The sequence below is a fragment of the Rhineura floridana genome, chromosome 1 (assembly GCF_030035675.1).
Source record: "Rhineura floridana isolate rRhiFlo1 chromosome 1, rRhiFlo1.hap2, whole genome shotgun sequence".
In the NCBI taxonomy this organism is placed as follows: Eukaryota; Metazoa; Chordata; class Lepidosauria; order Squamata; family Rhineuridae; genus Rhineura; species Rhineura floridana.
This window is the reverse complement of record NC_084480.1, coordinates 322,285,256-322,303,898: the sequence shown is the minus strand read 5'-3', so window position 1 is coordinate 322,303,898 and position 18,643 is coordinate 322,285,256. Positions and strand designations below refer to the sequence as shown.

General features: G+C 49.1%; 1 protein-coding gene across 1 annotated transcript in view; it reads left to right on the top strand.

Moving 5' to 3' along the window:
- The window catches only part of WDR97 (WD repeat domain 97), a 63,013-nt gene that overhangs the window by 4,706 nt on the left and 39,664 nt on the right, over window positions 1-18,643 (top strand). Inside the window, exons 4-11 of the mRNA XM_061607208.1 lie at window positions 106-227; window positions 3,222-3,882; window positions 9,847-9,995; window positions 11,996-12,232; window positions 12,360-12,450; window positions 15,094-15,226; window positions 15,421-15,548; window positions 18,395-18,470. Coding sequence (XP_061463192.1) covers window positions 106-227; window positions 3,222-3,882; window positions 9,847-9,995; window positions 11,996-12,232; window positions 12,360-12,450; window positions 15,094-15,226; window positions 15,421-15,548; window positions 18,395-18,470 — 1,597 coding nt within the window. The remainder of the gene's footprint in view (window positions 1-105; window positions 228-3,221; window positions 3,883-9,846; window positions 9,996-11,995; window positions 12,233-12,359; window positions 12,451-15,093; window positions 15,227-15,420; window positions 15,549-18,394; window positions 18,471-18,643) is intronic.

Below are 18,643 nucleotides of genomic sequence, written 5' to 3'. Positions count from 1 at the left end.
GAGAGGGGGCAGGAGGATGCTGGGACGGGTGGGCCAAGCTGGGTGTGATTACGCCAGAGCTGCTGCTCCTCCTCTTACCAGGGGTCTTCCCCCCTCTCCTCCCAGGGTGATCACGGATATCACTTACTGCGAAGCGATTGGCTGTGCTATTACAGCCTCACGAGACACCACCATCAAGGTCTGGGACAAGAACTGGCACATTCAGACGGTCTTTGTGGGCCATACTGGTGAGTGTGGTGGTTGCATCACGTGGGCACACACAGTGAGGGTGGGGAGGAAAGGGCAACTGAAAAACCCCTCCTCCCCTCAAGGGATTGCTCAGACAGTCTTTGGCAAGAAACCCCTCCCCCTCCCCCCTTGCGCTCCAGGCTCCAGAGTGCCAACACCTACAGGGCCTTTGCGGGGGAGGAATGCCTAATCACCAGGGAAATATGAGTCCTTGGCAACACATACCTGCCCAAACCGCTAAAGGCATAAGGATGCCAAATAGCTGCTGATTGTGAATTTCTCTAATCCTTTTATAAGGTCCTCCCATGGACGGCTTCCTCTTTGCTCATCTGCTGTGCTCACTGGCCTGTGTGTGCTGTTGTTTAACACCAGACTGTTACACAGCAAGACCACACTCATCCATGATCTGATCATGAATGAAGGTGCCGATTTGGTGTGCATTACCAAGATTTGGGTGGGTGAGTTGGGAGGAGTTGATCTGGCCCAGCTTTGCCCACCTGGATACTCGGTGCAACACCACCACAGGCTGCAGGGATGGAGGGAGGGGTTGCTGTGGTCTACAGAACTTCTATCTGTGTCTTGGAGCTGGTTGTGGAGGCCTGCACCTGGTGTCGGGCCAAGGAGACAGTAAACTAGGGTTGCTGCTGGTGTACTGTCCACCCTGCTGCCCAGCAGCTTCTCTGACCGAGCTGGCAGAGGCCATCTCGGCTGTGGCGTTGGAGGAGCCCAGAACGAAGGTGCTGGGTGATTTCAATGTCTATGCTGAGGCTGCCTCTAGTGTTCTGGCTCGGGACTTAATGGCCTCCATGATGACCATGGGGCTGTCTCAAGTTGTCACCGGCCTGACGCATAGGGCAAGGCACACCCTTGACTTGGTTTTTGCTCCAGATGGAGGAAGGTGTAGTCTGGAGATGGGGTGGTGGTGGATGTCACCCCATTGTCATGGTCAGATCACTTCCTGGTGAAGTTTACACTTATGGCTCTGATCTTCCCTTGCAGGGGTGGTGGATAGATTAAGATGATCCGCCCCTGGAGCCTAATGGAATCCACTGGATTCCTGAATGCCCTGGGGGAGTTCCCAGTAGATAGAGCAGGTGACCCTGTTGAAGCCCTTGTCACACTGTGGAACAGCGAGGCGCGTCGGGCTCTTGACACGGTTGCCCCCGAGCACCCTCTCCGGCATTGTGGAGGCTGGTTTGCACCTTGGTACACCAGTGAACTAAGGGCAATGAAACAGGCTAGACGACGGCTAGAGCGCAAGTGGCGAAAAATGTGCTGTGAGGCCGATTGGGCACGAGTAAAACATCATAACCGTGCCTACTGTATGGCGGTGAGGGCGGCGAAGAAGGCCCACTTCTCTGCCTCCATCACATCCTCAAGTAGCCGTCTGGTGGAGCTTTTCCGTATTGTAAGGGGTCTGTTTACATCAACTCCAGGAAATGGAGTCTTAGACCCTTGAGAGGTCCACTGTGAATTGTTTGCAAGGCACTTTGAGGGTAAAGTTGCTTGCCTCTGTAGCAATCTTGTCGCTAGAGGCCCATCCACATCTACTGTAGTTCCCTGTGAGGTGTGCGGTGCAACATCTGCTGCAACTTCTTGGGATCAGTTTCAGTTGATGTGGCCCGATGATGCGGACAAGATGCTTGCAACAATGCAGCCAGCAACATGTTCTCTCAAACCTTGCCCTTCTTGGCTTATTAAAGCTTGCCAAGGGGGTTTGACCAAGTGGATCCAGGGTGTGGTCAACGTGAAGTTGCAGGAGAGAGTGGTTCTAGCTGCCCTGAAAGAGGCAGTGATCTGACCACTCCTGAAAAAGCCCACCCTGGACCCGTTGGTATGTGACAATTATCACGCTGTGGGTTGGTGGTTCCTGAGTGCAGATAATTGGTCAGTTGCCTGCTTTGGATGAGGAAGTACTCCCTCTGAAAGAGCAGGTCCATAGCCTGGGGGTGCTCCTGGATCCGTCTTTGTCGCTAGAGGCCCAGGTCACCCCAGTGGCTAGGAGTGCCTTTTACCAGCTTCGGCTGGTAAGACAGCTGTGGCCATTTCTGGACCGAGATAGCCTGACCACTGTTGTCCACGCACTGGTAACCTCTAGGCTGGATTACTATAATGTGCTGTATGTGGGGCTGCCCTTGAGGTTGGTCTGGAAGCTGCAGCTGGTGCAAAATGTGGCAGCAAGACTGCTCACAGGCAAAGTATTGCCAACATGTCACCATGCTGCTGAAAGAATTGTACTGGCTACCTATTAGCTACCGGGCTGATTTCAGGGTTCTGGTTTTGATGTACAAAGCCCTATACAGTTCGGGACCAGGATACCTGAAAGACCATCTTACCCCTTATAGACCCAGTCAATCACTGCGCTCTGCAGGTGAGGGCCTCCTGCAGATACCATCTTTTCAGGAGGTCTGTTCTGCACAATATAGGAAACGGACCTTTATTGTGGTGGCACCTATCCTGTGGAATTCCCTCCTTAAATATTAGAGAGGTGCCATCTCTGTTATCTTTTCGGCACTTACTGAAGACCTTCCTCTTTCAACAAGCCTTTTGAGTTGAGACCTTATCCCAGCATGTGTCTCTGTTGGAATTCCTTCTTAAGATGTTTTTAATTTTTTTAAAAAAATATTTTGTTTTAATATATTTTAACGTCTGTTCTTATGATGTTTTATAGTGTTTTAGTGTTTTGTTTGCCGCCCTGGGCAAACTGGGAGGAAGGGCAGGATATCAATTTAATTTAATATAATAATGATGATGATGATGATAACACACAGCCCTAATGCAGGACAAGAAGAAGACTTTCCTCCTTCCTGCAGTTATTTGGAATAGCAAAGCAGATGCATGAATGCATCCATTCACTCACAAAAGGTGGGGCAGAACCCCAGTTCCCACACACGTATGCTCCCCCCCCACTTGACTGTGAATGGCTTGACCTCTTTGGCCTGACTTCTTACACTCCCTTGCCTTTCCTTGACCCAAATGTGTTGTGCCTCCAGCTCCAGTCATTGCAGTGACCATCTACCCTCAGAGGCCCCTCATCTTCTCTGCCTCCCAAGATGGAACTATTCGCACTTGGAACCTGGACACGATTGACCAGGTGGACCAGGTCCACATCTCTGAGCCCATAGAAGTCCTGGAGACCAAAACCACCTCGCGCGTCATCTCCGTCTCTGGCGCGTCCCTGAACCTCTGGAAGATCAACAAGCTCTATTCGCTGTATACGTCTGTGGGGTCTCCCATCAAGCGCCTCAGCTGCATCAACCTGATGGCCCTGGGCAACTTCCCCGTCCGCATCCTCTGTGTCTGCCAGGACTCCACGGTGAGGATGGTGGATGCGCAAAGCGGCATCATCCTCTCTGTCCTCTTCTTGGACAACCCCCTCCAGGCCCTGGACATGGCTTACTGCTTGCCCCGGGAGACCCTCTTTGTGCTGGTGGAGGATGGGACCTTGCTGCGTGCCAACAGTGCCCTCGACCCCATGCCAGTGAAGAAGAGCATGCCAAGCAGCAGCTGGGAATCCAGCCCCTGCTCCCTCCTGGTCTACAGCCACATGGTGGACCCTGAGAGGGCATACTCCGAGTGGCTGGAAGTGGTGGACAGCAAAGGCTACCGGATGCACTGGCAGAAGGTCCCACAAAAAATGCAGGAGAAAAACAGGTAGAGTGGGCTGCAAGGGGAAGCCCTCCAGGTGGTGCGAATTACCAGGGAGCTCTGTTCACCCTTCTTTAATAAACTGGCCATTTTATTATCAGTGCCTGTGCAGAGTCTGACACTGGCTCACAAGAGAGCGCATCAGGAAGCAGCACCAGGCTTTACTGCAGATGGGATGAAATGTCAACATTTAGGGTGAAGGCACAGTGGCTTTGGCAGCATCTGGTCTGCAAAGGATGTGAGGCAGGGCGTGCAGGTTTATAGGGGGAAGTCATGGCTGTGAAGGAGGGCCCTCCCTGGCTCTGAACTGAAAGCAGTGTTCTTCCACAGAGCCCACCCCATGAGTAGGCAAATCACCGAGTGGTGGCACGGAGTGGGAATCGAGTGGACAGGGCGACTAAGGGCAGCAGCCTGGGCCTTCTCCTGTAGGGGTGGCACCAATGTCACCGGGGCAGTGAATCCACTCTGGGTTGTAGTCTGAAATTTCAAGGAGCTGCCCCACACAATAACAGGGTGGGGGTGGAAGGCAGCCCTGGGGGGGGAGGCGTGAGCAGGGAGCTGCTTTCCAGAACTACTTGGTGAGCTGAGCACTCTCCCCTCCTGAGGCTTCCAGCAACTGGTTTTCAGAAGCATGCTGCCTCTGACTAGGGTGGCAGAGCACAGCCATCACAGCTAGTAGCCATTGATAGCCCTGTCCTCCATGAATTTGTCTAATCTTCTTTTAAAGCCATCCAAGCTGGTGGCCATTACTGCATCTTGTGGGAGCAAATTCCATAGTTTAACTATGCGCTGAGTAAAGAAGTACTTCCTTTTGTCTGTCCTGAATCTTGCAACATTCAGCTTCTTTGAATGTCCACGAGTTCTAGTATTATGAGAGAGGGAGAAGAACTTTTCTCTATCCACTTTCTCAATGCCATGCATAATTTTATACACTTCTATCATGTCTCCTCTGACCCGCCTTTTCTCTAAACTAAAAAGCCCCAAATGCTGCAACCTTTCATCGTAAGGGAGTCGCTCCATCCCCTTGATCATTCTGGTTGCCCTCTTCTGAACCTTTTCCAACTCTATAATATCCTTTTTGAGATGAGGCGACCAGAACTGTACACAGTATTCCAAATGCGGCCGCACCATAGATTTATACAACGGCATTATGATATCGGCTGTTTTATTTTCAATACCTTTCCTAATTATCGCTAGCATGGAATTTGCCTTTTTCACAACTGCCGCACACTGGGTCGACATTTTCATCGTGCTGTCCACTACAACCCCGAGGTCTCTCTCCTGGTCGGTCACCACCAGTTCAGACCCCATGAGCGTATATGTGAAATTAAGATTTTTTGCTCCAATATGCATAATTTTACACTTGTTTATATTGAATTGCATTTGCCATTTTTCTGCCCATTCACTCAGTTTGGAGAGGTCTTTTTGGAGCTCTTCGCAATCCCTTTTTGTTTTAACAACCCTGAACAATTTAGTGTCATCAGCAAACTTGGCCACTTCACTGCTCACTCCCAATTCTAGGTCATTAATGAACAAGTTGAAAAGTACAGGTCCCAATACCGATCCTTGAGGGACTCCACTTTCTACAGCCCTCCATTGGGAGAACTGTCCGTTTATTCCTACTCTCTGCTTTCTGCTTCTTAACCAATTCCTTATCCACAAGAGGACCTCGCCTCTTATTCCATGACTGCTAAGCTTCCTCAGAAGCCTTTGGTGAGGTACCTTGTCAAACGCTTTTTGAAAGTCTAAGTACACTATGTCCACTGGATCACCTCTATCTATATGCTTGTTGACACTCTCAAAGAATTCTAATAGGTTACTGAGACAGGACTTTCCCTTACAGAAGCCATGCTGGCTCTGCTTCAGCAAGGCTTGTTCTTCTATGTGCTTAGTTAATCTAGCTTTAATCATACTTTCTACCAGTTTTCCAGGGACAGAAGTTAAGCTAACTGGCCTGTAATTTCCGGGATCCCCTCTGGATCCCTTTTTGAAGATTGGCGTTACATTTGCCACTTTCCAGTCCTCAGGCACGGAGGAGGACCCAAGGGACAAGTTACATATTTTAGTTAGCAGATCAGCAATTTCACCTTTGAGTTCTTTGAGAACTCTCGGGTGGATGCCATCCGGGCCCGGTGATTTGTCAGTTTTTATATTGTCCATTAAGCTTAGAACTTCCTCTCTCATTACCACTATTTGTCTCAGTTCCTCAGAATCCCTTCCTGCAAATGTTAGTTCAGGTTTCAGGGATCTGCCCTATATCTTCCACTGTGAAGACAGATGCAAAGAATTCATTTAGCTTCTCTGCAATCTCCTTATCGTTCTTTAGTACACCTTTGACTCCCTTATCATCCAAGGGTCCAATCGCCTCCCTAGATGGTCTCCTGCTTTGAATGTATTTATAGAATTTTTTGTTGTTGGTTTTTATGTTCTTAGCAATGTGCTCCTCAAATTCTTTTTTAGCATCCCTTATTGTCTTCTTGCATTTCTTTTGCCAGAGTTTGTGTTCTTTTTTATTTTCTTCATTCGGACAAGACTTCCATTTTTTGAAGGAAGACTTTTTGCCTCTAAGAGCTTCCTTGACTTTGCTCGTTAACCATGCTGGCATCTTCTTGGCCCTGGCGGTACCTTTTCTGATCTGCGGTATGCACTCCAGTTGAGCTTCTAATATAGTGTTTTTAAACAACTTCCAAGCATTTTCGAGAGATGTGACCCTCTGGACTTTGTTTTTCAGCTTTCTTTTTACCAATCCCCTCATTTTTGTGAAGTTTCCTCTTTTGAAGTCAAATGTGACCGTGTTGGATTTTCTTGGCAATTGGCCAGTTACATGTATGTTTAATTTAATAGCACTGTGGTCACTGCTCCCAATCGGTTCAACAACACTTACATCTCGCACCAGGTCCCGGTCCCCACTGAGGATTAAGTCCTCAGAATTAAATCCTGTCCCCATATAAAGGTGAACTTCCCTAAACCACACTTTCTGAAGCAAGATACAAAGTGAAGCACAGCCACCTTTCAAAATGTGCACTCCTCCACATTTGGCAATGCAGTCTTCCACACCTACAAAAATGAATGTTCTTGTGCAAGGCATGCATATAAGGGCACATGTTCATGAAAGGTAAGTGCCTATGGTAAGTTGTATTTCGGGGCAGTGAGGACAGCAAAAAAACAATATTTTGCTGCTACTATCAAATCATCAATTTGCCACCCAGCGGAGCTCTTCAGAATTGTCCAGGGGCTATTACACTCTGGCCCCAGGGACATGGTAGATCTATCTGAGTCCCGCTGTAATGAATTTGCTAGGCACTTCCAGGATAAAATCTTTAGCATCCGCCAGGACTTAGACTCCAGTGTTATAGCAGATGAATCAAGCGAGGTATCCAGAGCGCAGCCTTGTCCCGATTTCTTGGATGAGTTTCAGTTGGTGCAGCTTAAGGACGTTGACAAGGTGCTTGGACAGGTTCGTGCAACCACTTCTGTGCTGGATCCTTGCCCTTCTTGGCTAATAAAAGCTAGCAGGGATGGAACAGCCGGCTGGGCCACAGAAGTGATTAATGCCTCTCTACGAGAGGGGGTGGTCCCTGGCTGCCTGAAAGAAGCAGTAGTGAGACCACTCCTGAAGAGGCCCTCCCTGGACCCAGAAAATCTTAATAACTATAGGCTGGTAGCAAATGTTCTATTCCTGGGCAAGGTCCTTGAATGAGTGGTGGCAGGCCAGCTCCAGACCCTCTTGGATGAAACTGATTATCTGGATCCATTTCAGTCGGGTTTCAGGCCTGGTTTTGGCACAGAAACAGCCTTGGTCGCCCCATATGATGACCTTTGTCGGGAGAGAGACGGGGAGTGTGACTCTGTTGATTCTCCTTGATCTCTCAGCAGCTTTCGATACCATCGACCATAGTATCCTTCTGGGGAGACTAGCTGAGTTGGGAGTGGGAGGTACTGCATGGCGGTGGTTCCGCTCTTACTTGGTGGGTTGGCTCCAGAAGGTGGTGCTTGGGGAACATTACTCGGCACCCTGGACTCTCCAGTATGGGGTTCCGCAGGGGTCAGTTCTGCCCCCATGCTGTTCAACATCTACATGAAACCGTTGGGTGCGGTCATCCGAAGCTTTGGAGTGCGTTGCCATCAGTATGCTGATGACACACAGCTCTATTTCTCCTTTTCATCTTCTTCAGGTGAGGCTGTCAATGTGCTGAACCGGTGCCTGGCTGCGACAATGGACTGGATGAGGGCTAATAAACTGAGGCTCAATCCAGACAAGACTGAGATGCTGCTAGTGGGTGGTTCTTCTGACCAGATGGTGGATGTCCAACCTGTTCTGGATGGGGTTGCACTCCCCCTGAAGGAGCAGGTTCGTAGCTTGGGGGTTCTCCTAGAACCATCTCTGTCACTTGAGGCTCAGGTAACCTCAGTGGCACGGAGTGCCTTCTACCGACTGTCCCTATCTGGACAGGGATAACCTGGCTTCAGTTGTCCATGCTCTGGTAACCGCCAAGTTAGATTATTGCAATGCACTCTACGTGGGGCTGCCTTTGAAGACGGTTCGGAAACTGCAGCTTGTGCAAAAAGCAGCAGCCAGATTGGTAACAGGGACCAGACGGTCCGAACATATAAAACCGATTCTGGCCTGCATTGGCTGCCTGTATGTTTCTGAGCTCAATTCAAGGTGCTGGTTTTAACCTATAAAGCCTTACACGGCTTGGGACCACAATACCTGATGGAATGCCTCTCCCGACACGAACCCACCCGTACACTACGCTCAAGATCAAAGGCCCTCCTCCGGGTGCCTACTCCAAGGAAAGCTCGGAGGGTGGCAACAAGGGAGAGGGCCTTCTCAGTGGTGGCCCTCAAATTATGGAATGACCTTACTGATGAGGTGCGCCTGGCGCCAACACTGTTATATTTTTGGCCCCAGGTCAACCGTTTCCTCTTCTCCCAGGCATTTTAGCATGTGTTTTAAATTGTTTTTATATTGTTTTAAATTTTAAAATTGTGTTTTAAATTGTTTTTAAAATATGTGTTTTAAATTGTATATTTGTTTTAATGTTTTTGATTGCTGTAAACCGCCCAGAGAGCTTCGGCTATGGGGCGGTATACAAGTGCAATCAATCAATCAATCAATCAACCAATCAATAAATCAACGTACAATAATGCATTCTGCTGAGAAAAACCACTTTGCAAAAATGTGTATTATATATATATATATATATATATATATATACTGCCTTCAAGTCGATTCCGACTTATGGCGTGTTCATGAGGCTGAGAGGCAGTGACTGGCCCAAGGTCACCCAGTGAGCTTCATGGCTGTGTGGGGATTCGAACCCTGGTCTCCTGGGTTGTAGTCCAACACCTTAACTACTACACCACACGGCAAAATTTCATGCAAAAGCCTCTGTTAGGAGAAATTCACAGTAAAATGCTGATGAATTTTCAGGGGAACTTTTTTTAATTGCAAATTGATATGGAAATGTGGAGACCTGAACTTAAGATTGGAAAAACGAGAGATGGGAACTGACAGATTGGCTCACCCCTCATCATGACTAATTTGGACTTGCAAAATGAAGAGTCCTTGGATGGCTGGAGGCCTGTTGTTGTTACGTGCCTTCCGGTCGATTTTGACTTATGGCGACCCTATGAATCAGCCACCTCCAAGAGCATCTGTCATGAACCACCCTGTTCAGATCTTGTAAGTTCGGGTCTGGGGCTTCCTTTGTGGAATCAATCCATCTCTTGTTTGGCCTTCCTGACAAAGGGCCCAAGTAGACATGGCTTTTAAAAGCTTGGGGTTCCTCGTTTCTATTTGCCTGACTGACTGATTTTTTTTAAAAATCCAGATTGGACTAACCTCCCCCCCCCCGACCTGCTGTTTTCTCATCGAATGCTCTGTGCTCCACCTCCCAAAGCTGTTGCTCCACAATGTGTACCTGTCTGAGCATCCTTATCATTGGAGGCTTGTCTCCCCACCAGGTACATGCTAATTTTAGGACACAAAACTGGGTTCCTCACCATAATGGAATGGTCTCTGAGCCGAACCCAGTACAAAGTGGAGGCTCACGGCTCTGCACCAGTCACAGCGTTGGCTGAATACCCCACGCAGACATGCATCATTTCAGCTGGTGAGTCCTACCTAGGCTAATCCAGATTCAGGGTCCCAAAGAAGGCCGGTCAGCCAGCCAGCCAGAATTGTCCTCTGGTGGGGGGGGGTAGCAGTGGGGTGGAGATGGGGCTTCATCTTAACAATGAGGCTTTTAAAAAATGTGGGTGGGGGAGGGAGCAGAAAAGAAAAAAGGGAGGCCCTAGAACCCAAAGGAGGAAGCTCCCCTCCCCCAGTTTTATCAAGCAGGCCAGTCCAGGCAAGGCTCTGTACATGCCCCCACAGTACTGGACTCCTTCAGCTTTGCCCTGTGGTTAAGGAGCGTGGGCTCTTGCAAGCACCACACAGGAAGCAAACGTTGGCTCAGGCTGACTGCCCTCCCTCCCACAGCATGTGGAGCAGAGGCTCTGAGGCGAATGTCTGCTTCCAGACATTCACCATTTGCTGCTTCTAATGGGCCATGAATTAGCCCAGCAAGGACAAAAGCCTCCTTCCAACCAACACTGGTAATTCAGTCAACATACCGTTTGCCCTTCCTGAGAGTGGGCAATTCTACTCCCAATGTTGGGCATCTTGTACTAGTTGCTCCTGCTCTGAGATAGCCCGGTCAGTCTGAGGTGGGAAAGTTGTTGTTTTTAAAATATTTTTAACACTGTTTTGTTTTAATGTATTTTAAGATATGTTTTTATGATGTTTTAAAGTGTTTTTAGCGCTTTGTTTGCCTGGGCTCCTGCTGGGAGGAAGGGCAGGATACAAATTAAATGAATAAATATGGTCTGCAGTACCTTTGGAGACTCTTGCAGTGCACCTGTGGTGCCTCTTGTTGTCTTGTAATGTTTGTTCCATCCAGCTCCAAGTTTAGCCATCTTTTATTGTTGATGCCCCTGCCCCACAGGAAGCCTCCTCTGCAGTCCCTAGGAGCCTCTCAGAGCCCACCTTGCTCAGCGTTGCCTCCTACCTGGGCTGCCCCACAGTGCAGCTCAGTCCTTTCTACCTCCAGGCTGTCCCTGAGAAGAGGCCTCTGCAGCCGTGCCTAGATCCCTTGCCGCCTCTTCCCCGTGCTCTTGCCTCTTCTCCCTCCAGTGGTGTTATTTTATTTGGGTTAGTCAGGACCCCTTAGGGAACATAAGCTTTATCTTCTTCCTCGCAAGGAAAGTTCTTCTGTATTTTTTTTTGGACCATAGCAGGAGTGCTCTGAGGAACCCAGGGGGCTGGCCTGTGAATTTGGGGGATCTGGCAGGAGCTGTTCAAAAGAAGAAAAGAAAGGCCAACAGGGAAGGAGGTTGTTGCTTTATCAGGGACTTCACAGCAAAAGGCCAGAGGGAGGTGGATGGGCAGAAAAGGGTACAGAGTTTGGACAGATTCAAAAGGGTGTGTGTGGAAACAGCCTGAAGTGAGGCAGGCAGCCACTGTGAGGACTTCAGGTGTTGGATGGTGCAGAGATCGCTGTGGGGTTTGGGGGAGGGTGGGATTTATCAGAAGCAGCCCTGGAGGGATGGGAGGGGGAGGCCAAGGCGGAGAAGTAGGCAAGCGCCCGTGCAAGGAGGGAGGTTAAACAAGAAGCAGCAGACCCAGAGGAGACCATGAAGAAAGGGGAGCGATGGGACCGCCTGCAATGAACTGGAAACTTAAAGGACCGTGTAACGTCTGTACTGCTGTTGGGTGGGAATGTATGCTGTGACTATGTGTATAATGATGCTTGTTTCAGAGTCTTTATTAACCTGTTTCTGTTATTTCTGCACAGGGAAAGTTGTCATTCCGTTTGCTTGTTTGTTTGTTTGTAGCTGGCCTAGTCCACCCAGGTTGGCAGGTTCATAAGAGAGTCAACATCGGGTCACAGAGAGTGGCATGTATGAACTGCAGTATAGAAACCCTCCATTATAACATAGCATTCATCTGTGAAAGCTTTCCAAGGGGGCACTGAGGAGGCCAGTCAGAATGGAACAAAATGGCAGAGAGGCACTTACTCCAGCTGCACTGGTGCTCAAGCTGTTTCTGTGCCTTTCCTTGTCCCTGGAACAGGAGCTGATCTCACGGTGAAGATGTGGCGCATTTTCCCCTACACTATGGAGTGCCTGGTCCCGCTCATGTGCTTCTCCTGCGCCTCCCCTGCGTTGCACATGTGCTCCCTGGGGGAGACACTGGCTGTGGCCTTCCAAGATCCTGAAACCGTCACCTACAGCATCACCTACTATAACCTGATGGAGCAGACACGCTGTGAGCATGGGCCCGAAGATGACGCACAGGATGGCATTGCAGGTGCGCAAGAGGTGGGAGGGCACCTGCTTCAAAGGCCAGGCCAGGCCAGGCCAGGCCAGGCCAGGCCAGGTGGAGCTCGGCTCCTGCATCTCACAGCTGCGCTCCTTCACTGTGTTCCTCCCGTCAGGCCTGTGCTGCTGCCCCAACCTGAAGCTCTTTGCCTCTGCCAGCAGGGATGGCTCCGTGAAGGTGTGGGACATCAACAACAAGCTGCTGCGGTGAGTGACAGGCTGGGTCCCTCCCCGTCTTCCTCCTTCGGTCTGGACAGGAGATGATGCTCTCCAGAGGGCAGGCATTAGCCTGAAGCCTCAGCAAAGGCTTTTGTTTTAACCTTGTCCATTTTGTCTTGTGTGGCTTTTGCTCCCAGCTCTGAAAAGCATGTGCCTACATGCCTGTTGGTATGCCTTTGTTGACAATCTTTTATTTTATTTTATTTATTTAATTTAATTTATATACCGCCCTAAGCCCGAAGGCTCTCTGGGCGGTGTACAAAAAGATAAAAAACAAGCAATGTATAAATACAATAAATACAATAAATCAAGAAAACAAAACAAACAAACAATAAAAGAACCAAACAACATCCATTATTACTTTGTGTAAGGTGTCTGAACAGGCTGGGTAGGTAATCCAGAGCTTGCTGCTGGAGGAACTGTGCTTTGATTCAGAGGCGGAAGTTGCTCCGATGGAAGACTGTAAGCTTGAACATGACTCATCTGTGCATTTCCTGCTACCAAGTATGCATTGCTTTGAGGGTGCCCTGGATAAACCTGAGAGCCAGAAACACCAGATTGAGCCATATAATACTGTTGGTTTTGTAGTTTTGAATACATCAAATACACTGGATCCTCATTCATCAACTTGGTATATAAAGAGAGTGCCTCCATCACTTTAACAATCTTTGTTGACAGCTGTCTAAATCCCTTCTCTCTGAAACTAAAATGTCTGCAGACTATTCTCCTTCTCTTCCTCCACCACTGCCTTCACCTCCCCCTTCCACTCCCCAGGTGCGTTTAGACCATCTACCCCTAATGCTCTGCATGCACATTTTCCACCTTCCTTTTAATTTCACTACTTTATTCATTCATGGTTCTATTTTTTTCTAACCTCTCAGGCAGGGCTGGCGGCAAGCAGGGCCCAAGTGTGGCACTGGCCGACAGCCCACAACCTAACAGGGGCCCACTGTCCCAAGCTAGCCCACCACTACCGCCCATGCTGCCACTGCCAATCTCCACCACCCCATCAGGAAAGTAGCATCTCTTGCCTGCCCAACACACTGCTTGCTTTCTAGGCTTCTAGATTTCTTTACCATCCTCCTTAGTACTCACGGGAGCTGAGTCACTCCCACTGAGTTGGGGCTTCACGTTGGAAACTGCCTATTTCTCTGTTGTGTGTGTGCCTCCTAAAAGCAGGGCGCACATTCTCTCTGTGTGGAGCTGAAATGATTGCTCACTGTGAGACTACCAATCTTCCCTTCCTTCCAGCCCTGCTCAGAAGGAAGCCCCTTGATCTTTAGCTTATTTATTTATTTATTTATTTATTCATCACACTCTTCCTCCCAAAAGAGCCCAAGGTGGCAGGGAAGTGTGCACAGGATTGCAGATTAAGTTATACCTCTAAATTATATGGTTGACAAAACAATTAAAAAGACACCTAATAGAATACTGAAGTTTGTGTTGTTTTTCTTTGACAATAAGTGGTTGTCACATCAGTCAAAATGTTAAAGGGGAGGAGCCACAATGGAGGGGTGTGGTTTAAGAAGGAAAGGATGGGGCCAAAGGGCCCACTAGTATCCTGTGCCCAGAGGCCCCAAGAAACCTGGAGTCAGCCCTGCTCTGAGGCCTTTGTGCCTTTCCCACCCGTGACGACTAAGGGCTTGTCCACACCAGAATTTACTCTGTCTTTGCAGCTGTTTGTGTTCCCATTTGATTTGTGTAGTCCTCATGATATTACTGCCAAACAACACCAGCCTCAGTGCTTTCCCCCTGTAAACTCGGGTTCACCCAATATGAGGACAATTGGTAGTTGGGGAAATCAGGCTCCAAATTGCTCCACTTGGGCTCACTGACGATTTGTTTCAGTGTTTTCGGGTGGGTGGATCAACCCTCTCGTTCTGCTACTCCCCTTTTCACACCCACAACTTCCTCCAGGCTTTCATTTCTTTTTCGGTGGGCTCCTTTCTGAAAAGAAGAGTAGCCTTATCATTTTTTTCTCTTTTTGATCCCTCACATTTACACACACACACACACACACGAAAATTGAACAAGCAAAACACATTAAAAAATTCTACACCAGATATTGGCACCAATCTGAAAAGTGTGTGCTGAGAATTTACAATTGTTTTCATTTCTTTTCCAGTGAATTTTTTTTAAAAGTGTCTGTGTGTGCACGAGAGAGAGAGAGAGAGAGAGAGAGAGAGAGAGAGAGAGAGAGAGAGAGGAGTGCATGCACAGCAATCTGCACATGTGCCCAGTGCAGCATAATGGAATCAACAAATCAGAAAGCAGGGACAATCACAAAGAGATGGTGGATTGTAGAGGCCTCACGGAAGGGCTGAAGTTGCTCCTCACAGACACACAAATGTGTGTGTGCCGACTATTCCAGTCCAATTCTAATGAGGGGGAAGTGGATTAGCAGCTAAATAATGCTCAAATGTGGACAAGCCCTTTATGATTTTGTTTAAAAAATGGAGTTTTAGGTGGTTTTCAGGTATTTTATTATAGCATTTTTAATGTAAGGTGAGTAATGTGTGTGAATAAAGATATTAGTCTGGTGGGCTCAGCTGTCATTAGCCAAAGGGATTCCAGGGGAAATGGTTGCTTGAAGGAGCGTTCACTTTCCTTGTGCACATTTCCATCCCGCAGGCACCTGAAGCTGAACACGATCCCGGAGAGCCTGGCTTTTGCCAACGATTGGGGGGACCTGCTGGTCGGCATTGAGCGGCACCTCTACCTCATCCACCATAACAAGTACTTGCCCAGCTACTACAAGATGAAGGTTGGGCATCTGCTGTTACTTTGGGGGCTAGCAGGCCAAGGAGTGGCCTATGGTCACACGCTCATGGGCCCCGCAGACGCAATGCTCCCAGCTGCACCGGTGCTCTTGCTGAGGACGGCTGGGGGCATGTAGCTGGGAGCTGACCTCTGCTGGGCATACGGGCTCTTGTGACAGCCTGTTTCCTGCTCCTGCAGCTGATGTGTGCAAAGTTCCTGGAGCCCATCAAGGACGTCCCCCTCCCACTCAGTGACTCGTGCTTTGAGGCTCTGGTCAAGGAGAACGCCAGGCGACTGATGCAGGATCCACCCTTGGAAGAGACTGAGTAAGACTGTAGGTGTGGGCCTTGACAGGTTTTGGCAAGGATGCCTCTCCCGCCCCCGCCCCAGGCAGACTCCCCAATGCATACGTGGCCCTGAGACCCTGGCCCGTCCCAGCCCAGCCCTGCTTTCCCACCATTAGGTTTCATAGAATCATAGAATCCTAAAATAGTAGAGTTGGAAGGGGCCTGTAAGGCCATCAAGTCCAACCCCCTGCTCAAGGCAGGAATCCAAATCAAAGCATTCCTGACAGATGGCTGTCCAGCTGCCTCTTGAATGCCTCCAGTGTTGGAGAGCCCACCACCTCTCTAGGTCATTGGTTCCATTGTCGTATGGCTCTAAGAGCTAGGAAGTTTCAGGGACTTGTTCCAGAGATGGAAGCCAGCTTCTCCTTGAGTCGTCTGCAGCGCAGTCCACAAGAGCACAACGTATGATGGGCGCCTCCTGGCAAGAGAGACAGTGGGGAGCCGGGGGAGGGGCGGTGAGGCCACAGGAGGGCATCAACGGTCAAGATGAGGAGCTGCCATTGCTAGAACTGGAACTGAACAGGAAGCCGTAGGAGCTGAGGGAGCTGCCGTCCACTGAGTCAGGTCCATTGGTCCATCTAGCGCCGTGCTGTCTACACTGACTGGTAGCAGCGAATCTCCAGGGTTTCAGGGAGGGACTCTGTCCCAGCCCTACCTGGAGATGTTGCCATCGGGGATCGAACCTTGGACCTTTTTCATGGAAAGCAGAAGCTCTGGCAGTGAGCTACGAGGGCCCTACCCAGCCAGCGTGGGATTTAAGAAGTGGGGGAGGGTGTCACATGGTCAGAACAAAGGGAGGGGGGAATGACATTGTCAGAAGAGTTCTAGGTAGAAGTGGAGGGGGCTGGGGCGTGACAGTGGAAGGCCATAAGACCGGCCCAGTAGTTGAAGTCACCCATTGCTACCTCATTTCCTCTTTGGGAAGTTTCCTGGAGTTCATCCTTCATCTCAAGATCTCCCTGAGCATTTTGGTCAGGGGGTAGGGACGGGTGAGGATTTCAATTCAGTTCGCGAAACAATATGAGAAGTGAAACACAGCCGTCCTTCGAAATTCACATTTATTAGAATGCTGGGATGCAGTTCACCAACTAAACAACATTTACAAGAATGCATCTGTTAAGGGAAAGTGTGCGTAAAAATGAACACGTGAGTGAAAATAAAAGGCAAAAAGGCATGAAATGATGAGAAATGGCTGCAAAAATGTGTACGTCAAAACTGCCCACCAAATGTGTTTATTTAGAGAAATTTGCACCAAAACAGCAGAGAATTTTCCAGAGGATTTTTTTTTAATTCGCTGATCACTGCAGAAATGTAGAGAATTGAATTTAACACTGGGAAAATGAGAAACTGAGAGAACCGGGACAGATCTTCCCATCCCTATCAGGGGGACAATAGTACATCCTCAGTACTAAATCACACCTGTTTGTTCATTTATTTATTTATTAGATTTATATCCAGCCCTTCCTCCCAGCAGGAGCCCAGGGTGGCAAACAAAGACACTAAAAACACTCTCAAACATCATAAAAACAGATTTTAAAATATATTAAAACAAAACATATTTAAAAAGATTTTAAAAAAAGATTTTAAAATATTTTTTTTTAAAGTTTAAAAACATATTAAAACGCAATTCCAACACAGATGCAGATTGGGATAAGGTCTCAACTTAAAAGGCTTGTGGAAAGAGGAAGGTCTTCTGTAGGCACTGAAAAGATAGCAGAGATGGCGCCGGCCTAATATTCAAGGGGAAGGAAATCCAAAGGGTTGGTGCCGCCACACTAAAGGTCCGTTTCCTAGGTTGTGCAGAACAAACCTCCTGATAAGATGGTATCTGCAGGAGGCCCTCACCTGCAGAGCATAGTGACTGACTGGGTATATAAAGGGTAAGACGGTCTTTCAGGTATCCTGGTCCCGAGCTGCATAGGGCTTTGTACACCAAAACTAGAACCTTGAACTTAGCCTGGTAGCTAATAGGCAGCCAGTACAATTCTTTCAGCAGCATGGTGACATGTTAGCGATACCCTGCCCCAGTGAGCAGTCTTGCCACCGCATTTTGCACCAGCTGCAGCTTCCGGACCAACCTCAAGGGCAGCCCCACATAGAATGGATTACAGTAATCCAGCCTGGAGGTTACCAGTGCGTGGACAACAGTGGTCAGGCTATCCCGGTCCAGAAATGGCCACAGCTGTCTTACCAGCCAAAGCTGGTAAAAGGCACTCCTAGCCACTGAGGTCACCTGGGCCTCTAGCGACAAAGATAAATCCAGGAGCACCCCCAGACTACGGACCTGCTCTTTCAGAGGGAGTACTTCCCCATCCAAAGCTGGCAACTGACCAATTATCCGAACTCAGGAACCACCAACCCACAGCACCTCTGTCTTGCTAGGATTCAGACTCAGTTTATTGGCCCAGTTGGGGGACACGGCATCTGTGGGGTACCATCTCAACCCCCCTTTCCATCACGCCCATAGCACAGAGCCTGGAGGGCCTTCTGGGAACAGCTTTGAGGCAGAGTCTGTATTAAAAGCCCCTAGTCCCAGACTCCCTTCGTCTGGGGATCCCACCCCCAGGTGCCCTCCTGGAATGGCAGTGCTGGTAGGGGAAACAGTCCCTTCTGCTTGGAGCTGTTCCAGTCCAAGGGTTCAAGGAGGAGGTTACTGGCAGGCAGCAGCAGACTCAAGGGGAGGTCTGTGTGTGTGTGTTGGGGGAGAGGAGGAGGGCTTCTTCCCTGTTTACGGTGCCATTCCTATCCACACCATGGGTGTTTCCAGAGGGATGGGTGGATTATCCTGTTGTGCCAGAAGCCTCTTTCTTGGTCTATCCACATAGGTCACCTGTGGCTGGATCCCGCCGCTTGGCCATGAAAGAATCAAAAATGCTTTGGGAAATGCAGGCCAAGACACAGGTAAGTCTTGCTAGCCTGTGTGAGAAGACTGGAGCCAGTTTGGAGGGCAGCAGTGCCCTTGTTGGTTGGCGGTGCCAGCCGGGCCTGCTAAATAGAGAGCCATGCTCTGCTCCTGGAGTCATAAGAACATAACTGTCAGCTCTTCACTGACACAGCAGTGTCGGTGGGGGTGC